At 37.6% G+C, this 5,000-nt stretch overlaps 1 protein-coding gene across 1 annotated transcript in view; it reads left to right on the top strand.

The window, feature by feature from the left end:
* The window catches only part of AGTPBP1 (ATP/GTP binding carboxypeptidase 1), a 2,804,614-nt gene that overhangs the window by 1,878,231 nt on the left and 921,383 nt on the right, over positions 1 to 5,000 (top strand). The window contains exon 24 of the mRNA XM_044060898.1: positions 1 to 13. This exon is cut by the window's left edge and continues 136 nt beyond it. Within this exon, the coding sequence (XP_043916833.1) occupies positions 1 to 13 (13 nt within the window). The remainder of the gene's footprint in view (positions 14 to 5,000) is intronic.

The following is a 5,000-nucleotide window of genomic DNA, read 5'->3' as shown; positions in this document are numbered from 1 at the left end:
CAGTTTAACTATGGTAAGAACATTTAAGGCACTTCAGTCAGTGTCATGGCTTTATCCGTCAGTCATTCTGACTAGTAGTTGTGAAAACTTGAGTGAATTTCATTTTTGTTTCTTAAAAGCAAAATGTTCTTCTACAAGACATTCGTATTAGCAGTTTTTTTATGCATTTTCCTACCACCTTAATATACTCATTCAGTGAAAATTTCATGTGCTTTTTTCTGTAGCTACTAGTTCTTCCTTAAAGACTCAGCCAGAGACTGCAGTGCACTGTGAAGAAAAGCTTATGCCATTTTAATTTATTCATAGGTGTTTACTAGGCTAACAACCACTAGGGCCTTTTTAAGCCTAGTCATGCATCCCATGTCTCTGTCAAGTTCTGATACCCTTGAAAAGTGTAAGCAGGGGTTTGGGAGATGAAACATTTACAAGCAGAGACATAGGAGATGTAAGATTTACAGGTTGCCTGTGGCCATTAGAGACTTAGGTGCCAAACCAGGGATGAATTTCCTGTTCCCCATCCAATTGCTTCCTCCTGCTATTCACAGAAGCAAGGACACGTGTTAGTTCATCAGCGTGTGAATCTTGGTCATGCTTTTATTTAAGGTTTTAGATCTTTTTTGTCATTGCTATTTATTCCATTTGACAGATTTCATAACCTTTTTTGAGGTCTAGTAAATGTGACCAGAAGATTGTAACACAGAGCAAGCAACCATTTTGTACTTCCTGTGTAGGGCAGGGTAATAAAGCCCTGCAAAGTATGCATCACATTAATTGAAATACCCCTTACTCATTTCTGCAAGGCAGGTTCTGTAGAGAACAAACAGAATAAGAAATGTGGTTTATCCTCATACTTTTTTGGAGGGATTATCTGAAGGAGCTCTTCAAAGATCATCTTTCAGAAAAAAACTGTGATGTGGGGCTACTGTACGGAGGTCTAACCTATCTCTTTTCCACTGTCCTGTTTTGAAGATCACTTCATGGTGAAGTGGACCAGCCAGACCTCTGTCTCCTCTTTAGGAGAAGCTTGATGTCATTTTCCTCTGAGAGCTAGGAGATTCCTCATAGTTTATGCATTTAGCTCCATGCTCTTGCTGACTGTCCACTTGTGCATGATTACAGGCCCGGCTGTCGTAACCCTTAGTTGGATGATCTTACTTGAGCTTTTCATTATTTATTCAGTATGTAGGTGTTCTTACGTTGCTACATCCTTTCTTCAGTACAGTTTCCGAGCAGTTCCTATATTAATGCTCTATACGTTGGCCTCACACCAGGCGCAGCCTGCATTTTCTTGTACCAGTATTTGCTTGAAATGTCATTAGTTCTTCTTCTTGCCAATGGTTACAGAAAGTTGAATTACCTGAGAAAGCTTTGAATAGATTCATCATTTTTTGTTTATTTTATTCCTCAAGAGTTTCATCATTTTTTATCAGAAATTAGATTTCTTTCTGCATTGCCTGCAACTTCTTTTATTCAGATGTATTATTTAATTTTCCCATTTTTTTCTCTCAGAAACTGGTGCTGTTCTGATGTGACCCTTTGTCTTCCCCCATCTTGATAAGTGTACCTGTGATGGCTTTGCATGAAGATTTTCAGTTTCATACATACTGTTTAGTTTGTTTAAGATGAAAGAATATTTTGATGTACTGTCAGTGTGTAACAGATTCTGGCTACTCACTAGTAGGAGGTTTAATAGGCTGTCAAGTTTTGCTTGTTAAAGGGGAAAGGTTACAACTGTGCCATGCATGTTTCCCGAATAGGGAAACCCCAAAACGTATAGAAACAGATAGCCAAACAAAGGCAAATAGCCCTTCATAGTTGATATAGGGCTTGAGGAATGCAGGAGACAGGGAAAAAGGAGCTCGAGTCACCAAAGAATTGCATAAAAAAAACAGAAAAAGACTAGTCTTCATTTCAGAAGTCACAGAACAGACTGAAGTTTTTTTTTAGAGTGATTTTTTGAGGGACAGTGAATACCAGTTGATCTTTTGCCATTTTCTTCAGCCATAAAATAGCTGTTATGGAAACATATTTTGATGCTGGAACAACTAGTACAACTTAGGTTCTGACTTAATCTGAGACAATATTAGGTTTGAGAAGACGTTAACAATGCAGTACAAAGTTAAAGTAGCATGGAGTGAACAATTAAATAAAGCTATTACAGATGATCAGTTGAAGGGAAAGATGTCTTAATCCAAAATGGATAGCTAAATGAAGAAAATTTAGAATTTTTACATGGAAATGTTTGCACAAATGTTTTTCTACCCATATAAGACATGCAGAAAGTTCCTTTGGACAAGATACATATGTTGGAGCTTTGATGGTTCTGAAAGGTATTCTTATGAGTTTATAATTTGGGAGTGTAGAGAATTGCTTTGATACAAAAATGGCTTGAATATTATGCTAATATGCTCTGTCTTACACTTGAAAGAGAATTTAACCCCAGTACAGGGATGTTTTTGTTAAGTTGGGATAAAATAACATGTACTAAAGAGATGAAATCATTGCTGTCTTTAGTATTGATAGTGGTTAAGAAAGCTGTCACTAGAAAATGGAAATCAAACCATTGTCAAGAGAGGTGAAAAAGATGATTATAGATTTTAAAAATATGGAGCTTGACAGCTATTAATAATCAAAAGCAGGACACAATAAGAAAATATGGACTGTATGGGATTAGTAATGGAAACTGTGCTTAAAGAGAACATCTATACAGAACGAAGTAACTATGATGTATTATCTGTTTAATCAAGCAGACTGCACTACAAGGTGAGAAGTTATTGGTCTAGTTAAGACTTATAACATAGTGAAAATAATGTGTAAATAAAAATAATATATAAATAAAATATGAAAATAAAATGTGACCTCTTGGTAATTTTTGATTTCAGATTGTTGTAAAAGTTAATTTGTGTTTTAACTGTTTTGTTTAAGGAGGCAGTGTTAAACCAAACTTGATATTACAGCTAGATGAAATAGTTGATGGTGAAGTTTGGATTTGCTTGCTTAATGGCAAGTCATTGGAAAACTAACATAAGCTCTTATTTTCCAATATGAGGTTAGTTTATTAGCATAGCATAAACATATAACTATAAAATTGTTGCAGCAGCAATCAGTGCCAAAATAAACAAGTGCAGCATGGATAGGGATTGTACATTATGTAAAAATGAAAATGTGGTAATAAAGTATAAATAAATAACCCAACCTCATTCCCATTCAAATGAACTGCATAAAAAAATCTCCTAAAATTAAAACCCTGTACTCTCACAGCAGACCAGCTCCCCAGTGAATTTCTAAGACTAGCTGCTCCATCCATCTCATACTCCATATCTATTTTAATCCATTGCTCCACATCCGAATAATATGTTCCTCTCCTTTAGAAGATCTCACATGTCCTCTTCCTACATGAAGCCGGCCCCTCCACAGACATCACAAACTATGGACCACTTGCTAATCTCTCCACCCTTTCCAAAACCTTAGAAAAATGCATTCATCAGCAACTCTTTGACCATCTCCTTAACAACAGTTTCTTATCCAACTCCCAGCATGGCTTCCGACCTTGGTTCTATATCATAATATCGAAGTATTAAAAGTTCGAATCACTAAACTTCGAACTTCAATGTTCAAACCTTTAATACTTCGAATGTCAAAAAACCCAAACATTTTTAAGCCCCAAAAAAATGCTCTATGCAGGGGGGCAAGCCCCCTTGCACCCCCCGCTACTTAAATATACCAACTCCGAGATCACACTAAACTGCAGTAAAGGGAAATCTTCCCTTCCCGCACTCTAGGCAATCTCCATTATATTATTCGAGGTTTTAAAACTTTGATCATTAAAGGTCGACCTTTAGTGATTCCAAGTTTTAAACCTTCGACCATATGTTAGGAACCCCCAACCTCAACATAGCACTAATACATCACTCATTAGTTTCACTAACACTGTAAACCTCCTCAAAAATGATGGTCTACTTGTCTTATCTGTCTTTCTCGATATGTCCCAAACCTTCAATACCATATTCCACCAAATACTGCTCAACAGACTAGCAACCTACAACCTCAGTGTAACATCCCTAACTTGCCTTTATAGCTACCTCTCCAACCGGCAGCAATCTACTAAATAAGAGAACAAACTTCCCCCCTTTTACCCATCTCTATAGGAGTACCCCAAATTTCCATCCTAGGGCCCCTCTTCTCTACCATATTCACCAGTGAACTCAGTTCCTCCACCCAACTAGCCACTATCGTACAATATGCCAGTGACACCTCTCTAATCTGCTCTGCCCCCTCACCCCAAGAACTACAAGATAAAACACAAAAATCACTGCAAGATGTAGAAAACTACCTCACTGGCCATCAATTCATTCTTAACCCTAATAAAACTCAGGTCATGGTCTTCTGCAGTAATAGAACAGAAAATAACCATGCCCCTATCCCCATGTACTCCTCCAGTGGTATCAAAATCGAACCAGTCACACAAACTAAACTCCTAGGAGTAATATTAGATGACTGTTTAAAATTCGACAAGCACTTGCCACTAACAATTAAAAAAGTTCACATCAAACTTGGTTCACTCTGTAGTGCCAAAGCTTTCCTAACAAACTATGCCAGACTCTCCAAGGCCAGATCCCACCTATTCTCCGCCCTTTTTTATTGCCCACAAATCTACACCAACCTGCGCAAGTCTGACCTAGATAACCTTGAGACCTGTAATAACAAAATAGACAGGTTTGCTGTTAACCAACCCCATAGATTCCACCACTGTACCACACTCCAGTTCAATGGGTTGAATTATCCAACCTACTGTCTGTCAGCCAACTCACCATTGCACATAGTATTATCTACAGGCCTAATTACTGTCATCCTCTTCTCAACCTATTTGAGGCAAACACAAACCCCAGGTCCCTGAGATCATCAGACAAACTACTCCTAAAAGTAAAAAAACTCCCACGACTATTATGGAGACCCTTTTTATTCTAATAAAATATGCAAATCCTGGAACTTACCTGCCC

This window comes from Protopterus annectens, chromosome 2.part0, assembly GCF_019279795.1.
Source record: "Protopterus annectens isolate FY-2018-M chromosome 2.part0, PAN1.0, whole genome shotgun sequence".
Taxonomy (NCBI): domain Eukaryota; kingdom Metazoa; phylum Chordata; order Ceratodontiformes; family Protopteridae; genus Protopterus; species Protopterus annectens.
Note: the sequence above shows the minus strand (reverse complement) of the source record. Positions and strands in the feature narration are given on the sequence as shown.